The sequence below is a fragment of the Hermetia illucens genome, chromosome 3, assembly GCF_905115235.1.
Source record: "Hermetia illucens chromosome 3, iHerIll2.2.curated.20191125, whole genome shotgun sequence".
NCBI classification, from domain to species: Eukaryota; Metazoa; Arthropoda; class Insecta; order Diptera; family Stratiomyidae; genus Hermetia; species Hermetia illucens.
Genome location: NC_051851.1, coordinates 126,177,062 through 126,197,813, shown reverse-complemented (window position 1 = coordinate 126,197,813; position 20,752 = coordinate 126,177,062). Strand labels below are relative to the sequence as shown.

The following is a 20,752-nucleotide window of genomic DNA, read 5'->3' as shown; positions in this document are numbered from 1 at the left end:
ATGTTATGTAAAATAATATGATTCTTATTGAAATTTCCGTTGTTATGCCTTACATTGTGGATTATGCATGTGTATATGATTACAATCCTAGGAAGTATTTAAGGGGACTTTCACCAATATATTATTAATTTTATTTGAACATTAGATTGATGTAAGATATATTTTCAGGGTTAGATTTTATGAAACATCCTCACATTTTTTTTCATTTTTCCGTCGGATAGTTTCTAAGAATGAGTGCCTTCCTTTAAATTCCACATGGGGATTTAGTAGCCTAAATTTGATCTCAACCGGTTTATCCGTTTTCGAGGGAAGTGCGTAGGGCAAAGTGACACCCAACAAGCACACTGCTATACAAACAGTAAACCGATTTTACTAAACCTTAGTTTGTACGCAACACCTTAAAATCGACGGCATCGTTTATGCTCAATTATCGTTAATTTGTTTTAATAAACTACAAGTACATCGGAGGTTTTCCTCCATAGCACTGCTCTATTGAGATGCGTATCATTCTGAACCAGAACCTCATTATTTATATCCTGTGTGCAAACAATTCCTAAGTTAGGAAGGCGTATAGATGCCATTAGCAATGCTCGAAGTTGAAATTACATTTGCTTCCGATAGGTTTTCCAGGGTACCATACAAAAGTTTTGTCCACTTTATCCCACTCAACCGCAGAATCTGTATTGTGCGGCACTGAAATCCCAGCTAAAATGTGAGAAAAAGTGTTTTAGAGGAGCGTATGCAGATCCTGAAAACGAATTGTTGTCCTGATATAGCATTCGTAATCGACAAGCTCATATTTATCGCGGGCGTGAATAAAGTTTAATTAGTAGCTGGCCAATTGCGAAACTTCACATACACAAATGAACCAATCACATCGTGTTTTCATACATAATATCAGAAGCTGCAGTTAATATCAAAGAATAACTTTAGGACATTAAACGGACGTAGAACATGGCGTCGAAATTTCATTTCTTAGCGAAACAGCTTGTCTATAAGGTTTTCCACACCCCTCCCAATCCTATGAGCTATGACATTTATTTGGCAGAAATGATCAGCCCATATGCTGCCTATACCTCCCCATCGACTAACCTGATACATTTGCTCTCCAATGCCATCATTTCATCCACCCTCGGCATTGATGAAATCCATCATTGCCTTAATGAAGCGGTGTGCGTGGGCATGCTGCAGTCTACAAGCGTTAGGTTTGTAAACTTGTGCAGTATATTACCATCCCCTCCAAACTTTTAGACAAGTCGGAAACCGGAGGCTCGGTGCTCCAAGTATGAAAGGCTTTGTTGATCTTTCAAGGAGTATTTGGGAACACGATAGTTCTATTTATACATAGTTCGTCTAGTTCTGATATGTTATCTTTTGGGCAATAGTAATTTGACGATAAATAGTGTATGTAATTATAGATGGATTCCCACCAAACTTCCCAGTATAATGCCTCATAAAATACCTATATTACTATTCGTAGCAAATGTTCAAAATATAATAATATACTATTAATAACTTTATTTGAGCAGATAATACAACGAAGAGTATTTTGAGACCTTAAAATCATACACTTGGATCACCAAATTTTTTTTTTAAGATTTTGGTATTGCGTAATTTCTGAGAATGGGTTTTTGAAGTAGTTGATCCATTTTGGACTCCCGAATTCCGATTGCAGTCAAAACTAACATTTAGTACTAATCGAGACCTTTCATTTAATAATCCCTCGTTTATTTATTTATTTAATGAGGACAGTACACGGAAAACAAATTCCTTATTACATATTGTCCTCAGAGGGAGGAGCAAATGAATGGCTTATTTTACGCTTAAAACTAGAGAAGGAAGTAGAGTCAAAGAACCCAAGCTGTAGGGCGTTGTAGAACCGGCATAGCCTCGGGATTGGAGAGTAGAAGTAAATCTCGAGCTCCGCGTAGGGTACATCAAACATGTCCGTACTACGTGTGTTATGAGACCAGGCGATACGGAAAGTAATATCCGAGTTGGCGGAGCAGTCCATCGGACAATTGCAGAGTTTGAAAAAAGTACACATATCAAGGAAGATACGGCGTTGCTGTAGGGAGGGGAGATTGAGGGTGCGGAGTCATGACGGATAATCAACTCGTAGAAGGTTCTTTTGTACAACTTCAACAGCGCGGCAGTCACGGATTCGGAGAGGGGGAGGCTATACAGCAATATTCAAGGATGTTTCTGACAAGGGAATTGAAAAGTGTGAAGGAGGGCCGGATTGAGGTAAAGTCATAGGAGGGACGTAGGATAAAAAACCAGACATTTTGAAAGCTCTATTGATGATATCAACGAAGAGGGAATTGAAACGAAGTTTGCGGTCGAATATTACACCCAAGTCTTTGAAGCAGGTCAGTAGTAAAAGGGGTTTTCCATTGAGAGAATAGGAAAAAGATTTTTGGGAGGGTTTAAGAAAATAGCATATCCAGTGTCTTTTATTGGCATTCAGTGTTAGCTTGTTGATCGAACACCAACGGACTAAATTATCAAGTTTGGACTGTAAGAGAGCACAGTCCCAACAGAGACGAAGCAGAGGCAAACAATTTAAGGTCGTCTGCGTAAAGCAAATACGAGCAGATGAGGATGGAGGCGAGGTCATTGATAAAAAACAGGAAGAGTAGCGGGACAAGTATAGAGCCTTGGGGAACACCAGAGAAAGGAGAGAAGGAACGAGATGAGTAACCATGAAAAGAAACTTTACAGGAACGGTATGAAAGATAGGAGGAACGCCAGGAGATGACTGAGGGAGGGTAGTAATGAAAGTTTAGAAAAGAGAATGTTATGGTCAACGGTATCAAAGGCTTTGGAGAAATCGGTATAAATAGCATGTCCTCCTGTCGTGAATTCAAGCATTTAGCAACAAAGTAGGTAGAAACCAGAAGGTTTGAAGCCGTTGATCTATGTTTCACGAAACCATGTTGCTATTTGGCAATGAAGTGACCGAAGTACGTGGTCAACCAGTCGATGATGTATCTTTTCAGGATTTTGTAGCAAGAGGAGAGAAGAGAAATAGGGCGGTAGTTCACAGCAAGAGAAGGGCCTCCGCTCATGAGGATAGGGATGATAAGGGCATCTTTCTAGAGACGAGAAAAGTAACATTCATCTAGACTTTTGTTGTAGATTAAACTCAGGGGGAGAGAAATGTGTTTTCTACAGTTAAGGAGGAAGAGGTTCGGAAGCGCATCGGAGCCAGGTTCGACATTGGGGTCAAGATTACCAACGGTGAACTCAACTAAGGAAGGCGTAAGGAGAGGAATGGCCAGAGATTCGGAGAAGTCTGCAGTTATGATAGGTGTAGAGGGTGGAGGGCTCGACGGAGAAAATACTGAAGAGAAGTAGGTGCAGAGAAGGTCGTAGCATTCTTGTGGGGTGTTGGCAGTGGAGTCATCGAAGCTGATAGAAGAAGGAAGAGATTGAGTTGGATTACGAGAATTGCAAGCGTGAGACCAAAAGAGTTTTAAGTTAGCGCGGGCAAGGGCGGCTTCAATGAGTACCTTCTACTCGCTTTTCTGACCATTGACTTCCCAGTAGAGCGTATAGCCTTAATGTAAGGAAGGGAAGGCTAGTGGAGCATGGGGAGGTTAAAATCTCCGCAAAGGAAGAAAGGTAGGGAAGGGAATGTGGCAGTAAGGAGTTCAGACAAACTACAAAACAATTTGTCATACAGGTGAGAAGGGCTAGTACAGGGGACATATACACAAGACACAATGAACGGGAGGAAGTTGGGCGGGGAAACACGAAGAGTAACACAATCAAAAGAAAAGCTGGAGGAGGAGGAGTTCGGCGGGGAGTGTATCTTTTATTGCAATTAGGATCTCACCAACGGTGGACTTACGAGATGCATTCCGGGCCCTGTCACAGCGGAAAGTGTAGTACCCTTCGGGGAGCTCGGAGTTTAATATGGCATCGTTCAGCCAGGTTTTGGAGATACAGGTGGCATGGTGTTGCTGAGCCAGCGCGGATAAATTGAAGGCTTCGTTCTTAATACCCTAATGCTCTGATAAAACAGACGGACAGTAAACATGGATCCAGTTATATAGATCGGCAAGGCAGGCGGGTTGCCCTGAAATTTACCCGCAAATTGGGGTGCTTGTACGGCTTGATGAATACACTTTCAGGCCAGAAAGAAGGGTTGCCGAGGGCGTTAACTTCGTGTGGATAAGTCACCTTGAAAGATACAATCACCTGGTCGGTGTTGTTGTCTTTTGTCAGTTTAACACAGAACAGAGGAGATAGTAAACCATAGTAAACCAACGGACGATGTCATAGAGTATATAAAGCTCTATGACATCGTCCGTAGAAGTTGTGAACGCTAGCCTGGAGATAAAGAGCTGTTTAGTTGGGGATGCCACTTTTAGCTTGGGGCCACTGGCATGGGTGGATGAAGTGCCAGGGTATATGGCAGCGGCGGGAAGTAGAGCTTCATTGGCGACAGGAACGATGTCAAAAAGTGGGTCGGAGGCTTTGTGAACCGTAGCTCGTCGCATAGGGGCCGCTGGATCAGGGGTGTAGAGCCAGTGAAAGCAACCCTGATGTAGGAAGGCATTGCAGACGAAATCAACACAGTTTGAGAGGCCTGGTGTATAGACTCCTGAGACGATGTTGGGGCTACATTGTTAGGCATAGTAAGAAGCGCCTTTTCGCAAGTCACAGTCCCGTCTAACGAATTCCTGAGCCGCCGAGAACACGTAGATAACGACGACTTAGTAGTTTGCTGTATTTTTGGGACCGCATCAGTGTTGCGGTTCACGTTTTAAGGTGTATGGGGGACCCCTCGTAAGTTCAACGTGGAACAATGCTATTCACCGCATGGTTCATGGTTCCAACCGTTTCTGAGGAAAGTGCGTACGAGAGACAGCAGCAAACTGACTATTTAAACAAAACTTTAAAAAAATATCTTATATTACTCCAAAACATCCTCTTTTAGCCAAACCGACAAACAGACCTCCAACCTTTTTTAACTGGTGACTTTTGGATCACTACTTGAAAGGAATTTCAAATCGAAGGGGAATTTCTTCGGAATTCTGAATCAAACTGAGGTGAACTTGATGTTATGAAATTTGGCAGAAGTACAAGAGCTATCAAAAAGCATTTATACGATGGATTAAACGTTTTTTTGACATTTTCAAGAGAAGTTCTGCAATATGTTCCCTCCCGACCCCGTTACCGTACAAGACAATGCCTAAATAAAAAGTCGATTATTTGTTCCTTTGAATATACAAGTAGACACGTGTGTTAAATTAAAGATTAAGATGCTTAGGTAGTTCAGATAACCGATCTTCAAAATCAATTATCTGAAAAATTCACAGAACTAGGTACTCCAGGAAATTGTCATTTTTATCAACAGTATGAGAGCGTGAACATTCACCGTATCGGAGAAAATTATATTCATGGAGCCATAGAAAATCTACTATCTCAAACTCAGATTACAGATGCATATATCGTGAAATAAAGAATTAGGGAGAAACCATAATGAAGGTTTCCTCGCAATTTTTTTTGCTGAAAAGCTTTAGGCTCCAGAATTGATGTGCTTACGCACTTCGAATGTTGGATATTTTTTCCAATCTGTTCAAACCTGTCGCTAGAAATTTGAACTTCTCAAATATTCTGCTCTATGTATTTCCTCTCCCATTTGTCTCTGGCGCCACGTTCAGAAATTGACTACCTTTGCATGTAATGCTCTAAAATGGCTGTGACGAACTTCTTTAATACATACGTGACCCGATTTGTTGAAAAAAAATTCACCATTGCTTTTTGCTTTTGGGTAAAGTGATGCTCACTTCTCACATGTTGTTTTCGTAGTAGTAACCTAGGAAAAAGTAGGTGTAGAGCATCAACTTGCTGTTGGAGATAGGGAAGCACCACTTCCAAATCTCGGGAATAATACATCCATATGTTAGTGTCATGTATATATAAGAACTGCAAAAACATACCTACATCACCCGACTTCCAGTCTCCGGATAGTTGTATAATTTAAAACTCAGTCAAGAAGAAAGTTTGTATAGACGTCCTGATTTATTTTACAACCCTACCATTCTAGTTGGAACACAAAATAGAAACCACATCAACCAAAAATTATTATCTAGCATCTATCAAACTCAATGAACCGTGCAAAAACCATTAAAAACAAATAAATTGGTAAACAAAAACCAGAAGCCAAAATCGGGAAAAATCCTCTTTGCATTGAATTTTCTCCACTTATTTGATTATAAAAATTTCCACTAGGATACATATGGGTATATGGGTATTATCCTATACATATGCTAACATGAATGTGTATTTTTAATATATTTACCCGATTTTACACAAAATTCAAAACAATTTTTCATTATCTGGTGACATCCGTTCTATGGAAGCCAGATATGGACACTTTATTTGTGTTTTATCCTAACAAATTACAGATAATTGATGACTTTAAGCTCTAAAGCGTGTAATACCATGCAAAGGCAACATTATTTTCAATTGCGCTAGTTGGGAGCAAAGCCTAAGTGCTCATTATCAAAACAATACTTCACCTGTGGATTTCCATTTATCTGTTCGTGAAGCCAAAAAAAGATAACTTTTAATATTTCGGGTTTGTCTGTATTAATTTTATACATTTATATGTATGAGTGTTTATGTATCTACGCGAAACGTTAGGCTAATCTATTTACTACAAAAAAATTTTCAATTATTATGGGATAATCCACCAAAGAAAATTGTCTAGAGCAATAGCATTCGTAGATGGAGCTATAGAATTTAATTTTTTGTAACAAAATCTAGTAGTGGTTCTCTAACAACATTTATGTACGGTCATTGGTTTTCAACTACTTAATTAACTTAATTAATATGAATTCAAACCGCAAAACTATTTCAGGATGGCGTTGATAAATACAGTTAAGGACACAAGTCCTTTTTGAAATTTGAAAATTAGTAATGCAATTGTTTCAGCATCGATTTGTAGTTTTTAATGATTTCTACCTAGAATTTTTGCAAAACATCCTGTAGACATTCATTGTTGATCACTTTCTGTTTTAAAACTTTTCGCTTCGGAAGTTCCACCCTAACTCTTTACTACAGCATCTTAATTTTTCTCCAATATACTCTTATGCTTGTATCGATTCATTATATAGCGAAAAGCTAACTTCTCAAACCATAACATGACCATATTGCCTCCTAGAGTGTACTGTAGTGTACCATTACGGTCTTGAATAAAATTCTGTAACAAGCTTCCAATTGGATTGCCAGGCAAGCGATTATTATTATCATTTTCAACTAAATTGACTTTGATTTCATCCCTTAATATACTTTTTTTCAAAAGCTTTTGATCTTTTTTGATGCAAGGCCTCGTTAAATATAGTGAGCTTCCTAAAATTGATAAATGTTCTCTTTGCGGGGTATTTTGAAACCATCGGAATGAATAAATTTGCAGAAAAGCGGCAACTTTGATCTATTATAATTTTAATAGTAAAAATATGATATCCGCCAAATTAGATAGTATAGCAGAATTATGATAGAATTTTATGATTCATCCGATTTTTCAATTTTCAAAAAATATAGAAATACGCCGATATTAGATTTATTTGAACAGATGTATTTTGAAGTCTAGGTACTATATAATGGCAGTTTCGTGATTTTCTTTCACATTTATCGGTTGATAACGGTTAACGTCAAATAAGTGATAACTTACCAGCAAGCGCACTCCCCACTTTCACAACCAATGTCAAAAATAATACAGTTGCAAGTTTCCCACCGTATTTCAGACCAATATGTATAACCGTTTTTGAGAAAAATATGTGTGACAGACAGAAAAACATTCAGTGAACCGATCTTAATAACACTTTTCCCTTCAACTGTCTATTTGGAAGTGGACTCACTGCATTTGGTCTGTAATGACGTCGGCAATGTCGCACCGGGTAGAGGCAACTTTTTCTAGACCTTGATCTGACACCGACTTCTGTCAAAATCCATACAAAAAATTGTTTTGGAAAGGCACTTTGTGGGCTTTATTGTCAAAACCTTCAAAAAGCTTCTTGATTTATGAACAATATTTCCTTAAACTTACATGTCAAATAATAAAATGCTGCCGGACCTTCCTTTCCATCTTGAAAATGCCCAATTTGATGGAAATGTCATTGTGTTTTTTCCCCCGAACATTATAAATGTTCAAGTCTTTTTCTCTAATTTGAAATTTTGAAAACAAGTGTATGTGTGACGAAGCAGAATTAACAACATTCGAAATAAATATTTATGAAAGATTATCCCCTTATGCCAGTGCCAGTGCCAGTGCCGGATCATATAACAGGTCAATCTAACTCATTGTAGCTAGATACCATGTTTTTCATTGGTAACGCTTTTTCATCTTATGCTAGGTAATTCCGATCGTGGAACTGACCCCAATCCCAATATCATCAATTCACCTGTAGTGACCTTAAGATTTCTCATTTCGCCCACAGTCCTCTTCATCTGCGATGGTGAGATGCTAGGCTTTCCGTAATATTATATATTTTTGTTATTTTATTATATTAGGCATTAGCATTACTCTCGCATGGTTAAAAATTAATTTTAGGTACCCGCATTGCTTGGTTGCTCTTTTCTCGTATAGTTAAAGCCAGGGCTTATTTGTTTCAAGGCACAGCTGCTTGTAGCATTTTCACTTACTTTCCCGTATGACCTTCTTAAGGTTACTTCAAAGATCGTAGTATTCTTTCTCCGACTGTCGATATTCTGACTTCCTTCTTGTCTTTTGGTAAAATCTCCGTGCTCGCAGAGACGAGGATCTAAACAGCGGGATTTCCTGGTTCCTCCGTGACGACATTCAGGTGTCGCATACCTTAGTTACTCGCTGGCAGTGCTGATTCACTTTTCGCAGTGCTATTCTGTTCAGATTGTGACCTTCTTTTAAAGCGGACAGGAATCTCTCTTCATCAAAGGCTCCAGTGAACCAGCCAGGGTGTTTTGTTTACTCATTCGCAGAGAGGTGCTGTGGTAAGTCTAATCGACGATAAAGCCTAGCTACCTGCCTTTTAAAGTGGACGCGCATCCAACGTTGGCTAGTACGATGTCCAGCTTTGCGAAAGTTTCAAGCAGGGATTGGCTCCTGTTTTTTGTAACTCAACTTCCCCAGTTCACATATTGAAATCACCCACAATCATTTTGGAGTTGTGGTGTCTACAAATTACCACACGACCACATTCGACTCTCGAATGATTTTCGGGAGCCAGTCTTTCCCTTTGCACAACCTGTATTGTGGATCTCCAGTGCAATTTTTAATATTATAAGATGGTCCACTTCACCACAGTTCCTGCACCTTTTCTACCTATCATGCTCACTAGTACATACTGCTGCAAAGGGTCCGAAATCGAGGCATTTACAGCATCTCTTAAGAGATACTTGCTAAGTCGGCACACGACCCTTACCCGCGGTAATCAGTTTAACCACTGATTCCACCATTAATAATTGTGGTCTGTGTAAGAATCAACACAAGTTGATAGTCAGCCATGGTGCGAGGTTCGAAGCTATCATTAACAACCTGTTATCTTTCAAGCTTGGTGGCGTCGGCTTAAGTTTCATGATGGCGGAATTGTACAAAATTGAATTGGACAAAATGATGAAATGAAAATCCCTCAAGCTTCAATATCATTTTGTCCAATTCAATTTTGTACAATTCCGCCATCATGAAACTTAAGCCGACGCCACCAAGCTTGAAAGATAACAGGTTGTTAATGATACATCGAAAAGTCTTCTAACTTTTTTTCACAATCTGCTAGAAGTCGATGTTTTCCAATATGATACTACGTTATCTAGTGGGAAAAGGGCTCAACTCTTATAGGAGTTCCTAGAGTCTACTCAGATATTACTTTGGTTTATACTTTACATTCCGTATCGGTAATGATACCGATAACTTATATACCGCTTGGCATTCTTCATATATAGAAAACACAATTGCGTTGGTACTACTTTCTGGTATTACTGTGAGTATTTCGACCAGCAGGGACTATTTTACGTTCTATATTTCCATGCCAAAGAGACAGTACCACGCTCAAAACTCTGAAAACACGGTTTACCTCAATGTGATAGTGACAAATATCGGTATATATGTATACGCAAAATAGAATATATTCTGTATATGATATCTTAAGGAAAAGTTCATTTAAACGAAGTCGAAAACTATGACCTACTATAATTTCGTCAGAGACCTATTACACTTTATGTTGTACATTTGATACCTAACTCGCTTATCCTCCAGTTAATATGGGAAGCAAGTCAGTTTAGAAAGGTACTAATTGAGGCCTTCCACGTGATATACCACATGATTCTATTTTATTGAAAAGTGTAGAGAGCTCTTTAATCTTTACACAAATTGTCACTTACATGTAAAGATATTCCTAGGCCAACCGTTCTCACCACATTTTGTGCCAATAAGCTCAGCCGTTTGAAAATAAATTAAGCCCATCAGACAGATAATGCATAAATTTAGTAAGACTTCGTTTTATGATCATCGTCATCATCAACGGCGCGACAAGGGGTATCCATTCTATACACACCAGTTTTGCGCCGAAGTCCACCAATTTGAAATCCCTAAAAGTTTTCTGGCATCTTGGTCCACGCCATCACTCCCTCCCAGACTGGGCTTGCCATGTCTTCTTTTTCGATCATAGATATTGCCCTTGAAGGCTTTTCGGGCTGTACCATCCTCACTCATACAGGTTAAGGGATAATACTATCTTATATTTAAGAAGTCAAGGGCCATTTTCTAAAACTCTTTCTAAAAAGAGAAATTAATACTTTTTATTTTGTTTTTTTTTCATGCCAAGCACAACGTGAATTCTCTCCCTCGGGGAATAAATAATCATGTTAAGACTTCTGGTTTTTAGAAATTCCATGATAAACCGTCACTCAAATAAGTTTTTATCATATCCCCCATTGAGCGAGTGGCATAAATTTAGGTGTAGTTTAAAGGGGTGCTCCCCATACATGCAACGGGGGGATTCAAAAATTTTTTTTCACCGGATATAGTTATGTAGGGTATCAAATGAAAGGTCTCTCTGTACTTTCCGAAACTGACCTTAGTTTTGGCATAAATTGCAAAGTGCGCGAGTAAGGAGTCAAAATGTACGCACTTGAAGTGAGACATTTTCGGAAACTACCCAACCTAAAAATCCGAAAAAAATCAGAGTGGTGCACCTAGATGAAATGTAGGCCTCAAAATATGTCCCATTCCGATATCTGCTCAAATAAACTTGCTAATAGTATATTACCACTTTTTAAAAATTTTCTGAAAAACCCCCCTTAAATTCATCCTAGGACTTCTGAATTTTGTACCAGCATAGAATACAATATTTCGTATATACGTGCTAAATTTTGTGGAAATCTGACAATTAACGCCAAAGTTATAGCAGTTCAAACTTAGCAATTTCGCGCGAATTTGACGCTTCCAAAGCCATGCAAATCAGTTGCTGACGTCATAATTACCCGAAATAATTGACATTCGCGTGAAATATTAAAGTCGCATCTATGAAGAATCTATAATACTTATCTGCAGCACTTCTTAAGATTTTGTGTAAAACACTTATGTGAAATCTAATCTTCGAGAGATGTCCCATTCCGGTATCTGCTCAAAAATTTATTAATAGTATATTATCAACTTTTAGAAATTGACTAAAAAACTCCCCTTAAGTTCATCCTAAGTGCACCGGTATAGGAGATAGTCTCGTTCATACACATGCCAAGTTTCATGAAAATCCAACTATTAGTGGGAAAGTTACAGCAGTTCAAAATTATCAATTTCGGGCTAATTAACAGTATTCTAATCCATACAAATAAGATGCTGACGTCATAATTAACGAGAATAATTGACATTCGAGTGAAATATTAAAATTCCATTCAAGAAGAATCTAATTCTCCCTAGCCCTTTTTTATATTTGATGTTGGTTAAATTGTTGGCATTTGCTAATAATATTAAACTCCGAGTGTGAAGCATATGGGGTTGACTATTATCAATAGAGTGGTTTCCATCAAATGATTTACTTAAATTACTTTCTAAAAAATAGATGCCAATAGATTTTTTAACTATGTGACACGGAACTGTCAGGCTCATCGCTCCTCACATCTTTTTCTTTTTCTTCAGCCTTCACTTCACAAGCGGGGTCGGCTCGTCGTGATCGGTTTCGTCATTTTATTTTATCAAATGCTTGATCAGGATGTAATCTCGAGACCTTCAAATCCCCATCCAGTGTATCATGCGACCATTGTTTTGGCCGGCTTTTTGGCTGTTTACCATTGACTTCAATGTTCTGACCAATACTGGTTGTTGAGTTCTCGTTAGCGTGAATTACGTGACCACACCATCGGAAACGCCCCTCTCGCAGTTTTTCCACGATCGGTGCAAACCCATACCGATCGCGGATATTTTCATTTCAGACGTGATCAAAACGTGTCACGCCACCAGTGCAACATCTTCGTCCCCATTACCGCAAGACGCCGTTCATTGTCCTTTATAGTCAACACTCAAACTATAGAGAGCGGCAGGCGGACGACATTGCAGTAAATTTTAGATTTGGGACGTGCGCTGATACGTCGATCACAAAGAACACCAGTTGGGGAATGCCACTTCATCCAGGTGGCGTTAATGCTTGAAACAATTTCATTACGCAGTTCTCCATTGGCTAGTAGCATTGACTCGAGATATTTAAATCGCTCAGTTCTTTCAATGGCAGTAATCTGCCCCTCCAGATATTTAAATCGCTGAGTTCTGCCAATGGCAGTAACCTGCCCAGAACTGAGCGATTTAAATATCTCGGGTCAATGCTATAAGTCAATGGAGAACTACGCTATGCTCCTCACATAGGGAAACACAAAACCTTTTATACCTGAAGCGTCAAGCTTCCGGTTTCCCGACTTGTTATAATATATTACAATATAAACGACAGATAAAATCAATTTTAATTAACTGCTCACGACAAACCCCATTTTGCGTATTTAACGGACTTTTTGGCATCAGTATTTACTCTGTAGTACTACTAGTGACATCTAGTGACCTATTTAGAAGATTAATCAACACCGATAGTCCAGTTCATATCTCACTAGTGGCAGTGGGATTTTTATCGTGATTTGCCTTCGGATATCACTCGACTCTGCCGTGAATGTGTACCTGAATCAAATCAGGATAATAATCTTGGGCGAGCGCAATGCTGACCACTTTGCCTATTAAAGGGGTAATCCTATAGAGTACCGTTACGGTCTTGAATGAACTGCTTTAACACCCTTCAAGTCTTTGATCCGAATAGGTTGTTGCACCAACGATTATAATTATTATTAAATAAACTCTAAATTTAAGTGGCGAAAATGGTGAGTTTGGTGTGTCTTGCAGCATTAAGACTCTGTTACCTGCTATTATGGGAAACTTGTTTCCAAGTTTTGATAGCGGTATTAGTCCATGATAGTGATGATACCCAAATTGCAGGTTCCAGTCCAGAAAAGACAAAAATAAGCCCTTTTTTTGTTAAAATTTCCGAGATTCCATTTGCCTTTACACTACAATGTTCAGTTCACCCGTATTGAATCTAGAATAGAGCGGTTTCTACGTTCCTGAACGATTTGAAGTGATCAAAGAACTGTTCATAGCCCTTAAACCAGCTTGACTATCGCTACAAATTGTGATGTGCCTGCCCTTCAACCGCTCGTCAATCATCCAGGTTTCTGCTCTTAAATCGCATACATTTCAGCCTGAAATACTGTTGCATAGTATCGCAAACCAAAAGACGGCTTTTCGTTTTTACTCGAGAAGTACACTCCTGCTCCAGAACCCTTTTCTGTTTTTGAGCTACTAATAAATGAACATCGGCCAGATGATTGTAACGTATTATCCACATTAATACTTGGGGTTTAAGTTCATATGTCGAGGCAAAGGTCCACTTGGACAGGGCATAAGCTGTGAGATTTTGTTTCATCTTTGCCTCTACATATTTGTTCCAAAAAAGTTTCCTTTTTTGAATGACTACCAAATATTTATTATATTTTTCTTTGGAGAGCTGAAATGTTGTAATCCGCATCTCTCGAAGGTAAATACCATCCAGTTTCCTTTTCATTGTAAATTTTTACATACCTTTAAACTCCTGCAAAGAGGTAGGCTCGTGGCTCATAGCAAGACATCCTCATACAATATTTCGTAGAAGTTGGTCTAAGTGCTCTATACCCTCTCTAGCATTACTGGATAGATAACATCCATGGTAATTTGAAGCACGTTGATGCGTTCATTGGACAGTACAGCAATGAAAACGGTAATCACCGTTCTTGCAGTGTCCCAAACCGAGTTTGTCAAAACTCCATCCGGTTTTCTAGGAAAGTCCAACTTGGCCTAACTAATCCCTTTTAAGGACTCTGCACAGCCTTGAAGTCTCTCTCTCTTCCTCCAGTTCCGCTTTGAACATTTTACTAGCCTCTTATGTTCATGGTATAAGTTCCGGAAGTTTAAACAGGGTTCATTCTTATTTCTTTTAGAAGCACGATTCCGAAGTTGGCTGATTTCCTGGGTCTCTGCAATTTTCGATTCCAGCAGGGCACCTTTTCACCGCTTTGGCCTCGGGAAATAGGATAAGCCTCTTCAAAGTACTCCAAAAGTGTGTGATTTCCTTGTCCTTAACCGCCTATTGAACTGTACTGTATTCCATTCGTTTTGCTAGGATTCTGTTTTTGTATTACAGCACATTCGTCTACAATAATCAGATTAAATTCTAAGCAACGGTGACCTGTCAATTAGACTTCGTCTAGCACGCCTCAGTCTCTAATCACGTCTTAACATTTTTTAAGTGTAGATTGTTAGGTGAATTACTTCTTCACACACTTCTTCTCCACGAATTCCACGAACGTAGGGACGCCCCCTGTGTTCACGGCCATCAGACCAGTTGAAGTGATGAAACTAAACAGCTTCTCTCCTTTAGGATTACTACTGCCCCAACAGAGTTCAAGGTTACTTGATTCTGTATACACTACCAGATCGCTTAGTTCTTGCGTCGGCGGAGGACACGAAGAATCATAGGGCAAGTATCCGGAGGCAACTATCACGTTTTTTCTCTTGCCATTCACCTGGCCTTGCTGCCAGTAGATAGGAAGCATGCTGCGGTTTAATTTGGCTCACCTTTATGTTTGTGAACAGAAGTGTAGTCTAATGTCAAAACTGCTTCTAATTAAAGATTCACCATATATAGTAATTCACCACCATTTCATTAATGTGTAGCCTAAGATCTCGTGTCGTCTACTCGATCTGCAAGAAGGTAGATTTTAGGTTTCGGATTGTTCTTTCCAGAATGTCAATATCGTCATTATAGGCCAGTAGTTGGGTGGACCTGAATAGAATTGTGCCTCACGCATTAACATCGTGAAACGGAGGACTTTGCTATGGGTTTTATTAGTGCTCGCTCTCACCTAATTGTCAGAAAATTCGAGGTGGTGTTGTTGTTCAAGCAGGGAGCACCATGTCATCAAGATAGTGTTATACTAAGCCTTTGAAATAAGTCTTCCCTCAAACATAAATTGCTCCATACACCACCAACAATTTATTAATAAGACTAGCGGCACATACAACATAGCAACTAAACTTCACACCTGTTAGTACTCTCTGATATTTCCATGATGTAAACTTCCCAACTTTCGGTTGTTGGTAGTGCTACCAAAAGTATTCTAGTTGTTATCATCACAACGTTCTTCTGAAAACAGGAATCGTCAGCAACAAAACACAATTTGCATTGTATCCTACGGGGATTCGCGGAGCACATCACGGGCTATATGTTATATAATAAGAGTTATGGTAGTAGTTGTACGTTAAGCAATGCTAGCCAGAATTTAACGTGTAAGTACAAAAGTATTTACCATGCAAATCGCTTGAGAATTGCCAGTTTGATGAAGGGGTTTACTACACCTATCAACATAATGCGGTAGAATCCATTTAGCCAATTGCCAAGGTTCATTCTGGCAACGGCTGAATGGAGATCATACTGTTCCTGTTGTCATCATCAATTATCTACGATTCACGACTCGCTAGATATTTTATCAAGAGTGGAATTAATTAAATTGCTCGAAGGACACTATAGAATAATCAAAATATCTCAGCCGGGGTTGGTACGCTTGTATCGAAATGGCAATATATCACAGTAAACCTAAATTAAATTTCAGCAAAGTTGCTGGAGGGCTACTTTGAGATATATGAAGAGGTAGTTTTTTTCCAAGCGTCCATGAGCTTCCTATGATTATGGTGTTGAGGGTAAATGCAAACTTGGACAAAAGTTATCACCTTCATGGTAAAATGCAATGTATATACAAATAAATAAACAAAATAAGTCTGATGCTCATAAACACCCCCTACTGCCACTGCTAGTTATGACTTGCTTGAGAGGTATGAAGCAAAATGTCCTTATTTGACATTCAATTTACACTCTGAAGGTTGAATCCCCCTGTGACTTGCTTTTATACCCATCTTCATTGCGGCTTATTGTGAGTTATTTCCCGAATGTCCCATCCAACCCTTAACTTAAGTAGACATACATATATAGCAATCGTATCCAGAAAAGAATTGCATCATACGAAGACTCATTTCTTCATGCTATACGCAATGAGTCAAAAGGAGCCTTGCACTGCCTCCTTTCAAAGTGGCTGCCACCCTATGTTTATTTCTACCTTGGCATGATTTAGTGGTAATGCGCTTAACCGCATACTTTTCTCATATTTGACATTGGCTTACCCGACGTTTTCTTAAATGTACATGAAAACGCTATAAAAAAGAGAAAATAGTGTTTCTCACGCGAGTGGAGGCCATTGAGGAAATTTAAAATTAATTCACCAGTGACCTATGCAGTTTAGAATCACCAAACAACATCTCGGCACCAACAACAACATCTCAACGATAGTGACACATAGTGGTATGATTTTCAAATGCTGATAGAACAGAAGAGCCGACTTTGACATGACTTCTTTGACCAGAAAACGCTGTAGAACTGGTAGATCTATCAGATTTCATTGGTTAAAGTAAAGCGTAGTGTTGCCCGCTTTGTAATAAACTGACTGCTGGTGATGGTGAGGGAAATCTGTGCGCTTACTTACCAACCAGCGAGTCTTGACCACAGAAATGCAACGTGAATTCTTTTATTAGGTTCAGATGGAACACCCTCTATTTGGCATGACATAACTGTTCTGATATGGAGAAAAAACAGTTGCCCAGATTGAGGTTCAAACTGTCGCTCGATTCTGTTTTTACTGCTTCCTAAGAACATTTTGAAGCAGATCTACTCTGACATCATATCCAATGAAGCTGCTAACTGTGGTATTATCAAAACCTATTACCCTCTATGGCTTTCCCCCTGATCTGGCTTCCACGACAGTTTCGCCCTTCTAACCGTTTTTGGGGCAAAGGCATGGCCCTATGGGCGTTACTAATAATCAAATTCAAAGTGATTTATCTGATAAAAAGAGTTACTTCCGCTTTTGCAAAGTTGCGAGAGAAGTGTCTTGGATCGTCGTGAACACTGGTAACTTGCTGATCAATATTAATCTGAACATCCCACTCAAAGGACAAGAGTCCAAAGACTGCAAAAGGGAACTATGGTTCAGTACCCCAAACAACGATAAATGTTGGAGATCATTCATATGAAGAGCGAGAGAAGATGAAAAGTGTTCTGGCGAACCGACTCGGCTAGAAAATGAAACAATGGGTGAATACAAACAAGAAGATGATAGTGAAACAACACAATTTTCTCTCGATGTTAACTCAGTGGAAAATCTATTGGAAGGTTTCTTTTTCTCCTTTTTTCGATGCGAAGGTGTTCAAATCCTAGTTAATATGCTGGCTTCAGATTGAACGTCTATAGGCAAGACAGAGGTATGCGTGGACTCAACCACCAAACATACCGTATAATTCTGAAGTTATCCACGGTGTCGTGTTTTAATTGTTAAAGTTTTGTGTAAAACAAATCTTTATCAAAATCTGTTTACTATCTGTCAGTTTGTCACACAAAAGTGCTTCTTCAGAAACGGTTACTCCTATTGATATGCAATTTGGCGGAAATTGGAAACCCTACGCATGCAGGGGGTATCATGGTTCTACGTTGATTTTAAGGGGGGATCGCGATACATGCAAAAAAGGGTGTACAATTTTCTAAGTTAATACTAAATGAATGAAATTTTGCAGTAATAGAGGCTATATAAGCGTAATCCTAGCAACTGGAAATAATAAGTCAAATTTTAGTTTCTGTGTAAATTTACTGCAATCTAAGCGTTTCAATGCGAGTATCACGCTAAGGTGAATTATCTGACATAATATATGTATGTACATTATGAACTAGGTACAAATGGGATAAATGTCCACCCAGATATTTTCAAATAAGAAATATGCAAAAATTTTTGTATCAGACGCATCCAGCTTCCAAAGCTAGTGTCTCTTATGAGCTACTAGAAACAAGGGGGCGCACTAAGTAGGCAGCAATGATATAAATCGACCCTAGTAACAAGTTTCTTCAAGATGAATCCATTGGCTTTCTCCAGTGTGACAATTATATTCCCCACATAAGTAAATCGATTGTGATCATATTTGGTACCATAAAGGATGCCTCACCTGATGTTATCCTGCAGGGCCATCTGCCGGTTATTAAAATTTGGCTTTTTGGGGTTCAACAACCCTATAAGCATCTATAGTTGCCTGAATGTTTCATACTCTTTTTCTAAACAGTCTCTGTATTGCAGCTCATATCCGGCGTGGTATCGGCTACGATTTGACAGATACATTTCAGGTAGTCCTTAAGCTTCCATCGTAATATGCAGCTTGCTCATAGCCAACTTTCTTTTCATGTAAAACAAAATCTTATTAAAATCTACAGGGTGCGGCAGCATAACTTTTTTCAAAACTCAATGAAAACCATTGTATGCATCGGAAAATATTTATTTATTTTTTATAATGTAGGTACATGTCTATTTACATTGTTTTGAAGATCAAATCTGTTAGGTGACGTCTCCCATTCTCCATACATTGCGTAATTCTTGGATGTTGGTCTTCAAATCTTGTAGGGTTCTTGAACGGTTCACATAAACACGGGATTTCAAAAAACACCATAGAAAAAAATCACAAGGGGAAAGATCGGGAGAGCGTGCCGGTCATTCCAAATCGCCTCTAATTGAGATAAGGCGCTCTGGAAAGTGTTCCATCAAAACAGCCATCGATGCTCTTGAAGTGTGTGCTGTTGCACCGTCTCGTTGGAGCCAAGTGTCCCCCAAATCCAAATTTTCTAGCCGTGGCAAAAAAAAATTCTGTGGCATGTTTACATACCGGTCCGAATTCACTGTCACTGTAACGTCATTTTCCTCAAAAAACCAGGGACCAATAATTCCAGCTGAGGAAATTGCACACCACACTGTGACTTTCGGTGAATGCAAAGGCTTTTGATGCAATTCTCGAGGGTTGGTGTCAGCCCAGTAACGCATGTTTTGTTTGTTAACCGACCCACACAAATGAAAATGGGCTTCATCGCTAAAAAAACAATAGCACCCTCGGGAACGACATCAAGAAGAAGCTCACACGCGTTCATCCGAGAATTGAAGTCACGTTCTGAAAGTTCCTGCACTATCACCATCTTATAGGGATGAAAATGAAGATCATCACGAAGAATTCTTCTCACAGAACGATCGGATAGTCCAAGGGCAGATGCGTGTTTGCGCGCAGAACGCCGTGGCGATCGCAACATTCACGCTCTCACTGCTTCAATGTTCTCAGGTGATCTAACGGGCCGAGGGACTTCAGTTCTTCCTTTTGTCGCACTTGCAGTTTGTCTGAATGTAGTGACCCATGTAACAATTGATTTGCGGTCTGGGACGGGAGCCAACGGGGCTAAATTAAAGCGATTCCGAAATGCACGCTGTGTTGCAATAACGGAACATCCGCTTGAAAAGTAAACCTCAACGGCAAAGGCACGCTCCTCACCATTCCAACGCATGATGGCGACTGAACCGTATCGGGACAAAACTTTACAGTATCCCCTCTTGAACGAGACCCCTAGCGCTCCGCTATGACATCAACTAACTGAGTGGCGCGCATTTTAAAAAAGGAAGTTACGCTGCCGCACCCTGTATTTATTGTCTGCCTGCCTGTCTTGTTTGTTCTCAGAAATGGTTACACCGATTGGTATCACATTTGGAGGGAAGGTGGAAACTAAGAGTGCCCGCGCATGCAGTGAGCTAGATTATTCTATATGGTCTGCGTATACGCAAAAGAGGGGAGCTAAGTTTGTTTTCACCGAATATGAGCATGAAATGCAAAGTCTCAATTAGTAGTTCATAAAGGTGTTCTCAGTTTTGACATACAAGGGGAGAGAACGCGGGATGAAAAGTGGTAATTTCTTTCTCGGACCCATTCTCAGAACGCACCCAACCTAGGAATATATAATAAAAAATCACGAAGCTGCCACTGTACGGCGACTAGGTTCCGAAATGTCTTCCGTGCCGATATCTATTCAAATAAAGTTAAGAAGAGTATATTTCCTGTAACTACAAAATCCCCTTCATCCTAAAATTATGAAATTTTGTGGTAATATACGCTAATATAGAGCACCAAGTTTGGTGGAAATCGTACTATTATTAACAAATTTATGGTAGGTTAAAGTTGCCCGGATAGGTGAGTGGTTAGAGTAGAAGGCTGTCATATGGACGGTCGCGGTTCAAATTTCATTAGTGGCAGTGGGATTTGACGTCGGTTTACCATTCAATTTAGCTG

General features: G+C 39.4%; 1 protein-coding gene across 5 annotated transcripts in view; it reads right to left on the bottom strand.

Annotated features, from left to right (window-relative positions):
* LOC119652274 (trissin receptor) overlaps positions 1–20,752 on the bottom strand; it is a 463,147-nt gene that overhangs the window by 40,038 nt on the left and 402,357 nt on the right. For 3 of the 5 annotated variants that reach the window (XM_038056265.1, XM_038056267.1, XM_038056263.1), the window contains exon 8: positions 6,537–6,554. The exons of the other annotated variants lie outside the window; for them this stretch is intronic. In XM_038056265.1, the coding sequence (XP_037912193.1) occupies positions 6,537–6,554 (18 nt within the window). The remainder of the gene's footprint in view (positions 1–6,536; positions 6,555–20,752) is intronic. 5 annotated transcript variants of the gene reach the window in all.